Source organism: Eimeria mitis, genomic scaffold, assembly GCF_000499745.2.
Source record: "Eimeria mitis Houghton genomic scaffold, Emh_scaff268, whole genome shotgun sequence".
Taxonomy (NCBI): Eukaryota; Apicomplexa; class Conoidasida; order Eucoccidiorida; family Eimeriidae; genus Eimeria; species Eimeria mitis.
This window is the reverse complement of record NW_013571023.1, coordinates 291-590: the sequence shown is the minus strand read 5'-3', so window position 1 is coordinate 590 and position 300 is coordinate 291. Positions and strand designations below refer to the sequence as shown.

Here is a 300-nt window from a genome sequence, read left to right as displayed (position 1 = left end):
CCCCGACACCCTGCATGCAGCTCACCACCAACAAAACCCACAGGCAAACCCAGCACCTCCTGCTGCTGCTGCTGCTGCTCCTCCTGCTGCTGCTGCTGCTGTTGCTGTTGTTTTTGTTGTTGTTTCTCGTCTGGATCCTGCTGTTGCAGTAGCCCTTGCTTCTGCTTCTCCTTCTGCTGCTGCTGCTGCTGTTGCTGCTGCTGCTGCTGCTGCTGCTGCTGCTGCTGCTGCTGGTGTTTGCATGCAGCAGCGAGGATTTGGGGCTTTATTTCTCCCGCGCCCAGTACCTCTATCCACTCT

The 300-nt window shown here is 57.3% G+C and overlaps 1 protein-coding gene across 1 annotated transcript in view; it reads right to left on the bottom strand.

Annotated features, from left to right (window-relative positions):
- The window catches only part of EMH_0006120 (uncharacterized protein), a gene marked incomplete at both ends in the record, with an annotated part of 10,579 nt that extends 10,336 nt beyond the window's left edge, over positions 1 to 243 (bottom strand). The window contains one exon of the mRNA XM_013497445.1: positions 38 to 243. Within this exon, the coding sequence (XP_013352899.1) occupies positions 38 to 243 (206 nt within the window). The remainder of the gene's footprint in view (positions 1 to 37) is intronic.
- Between the last annotated feature and the right edge of the window lie 57 nt (positions 244 to 300).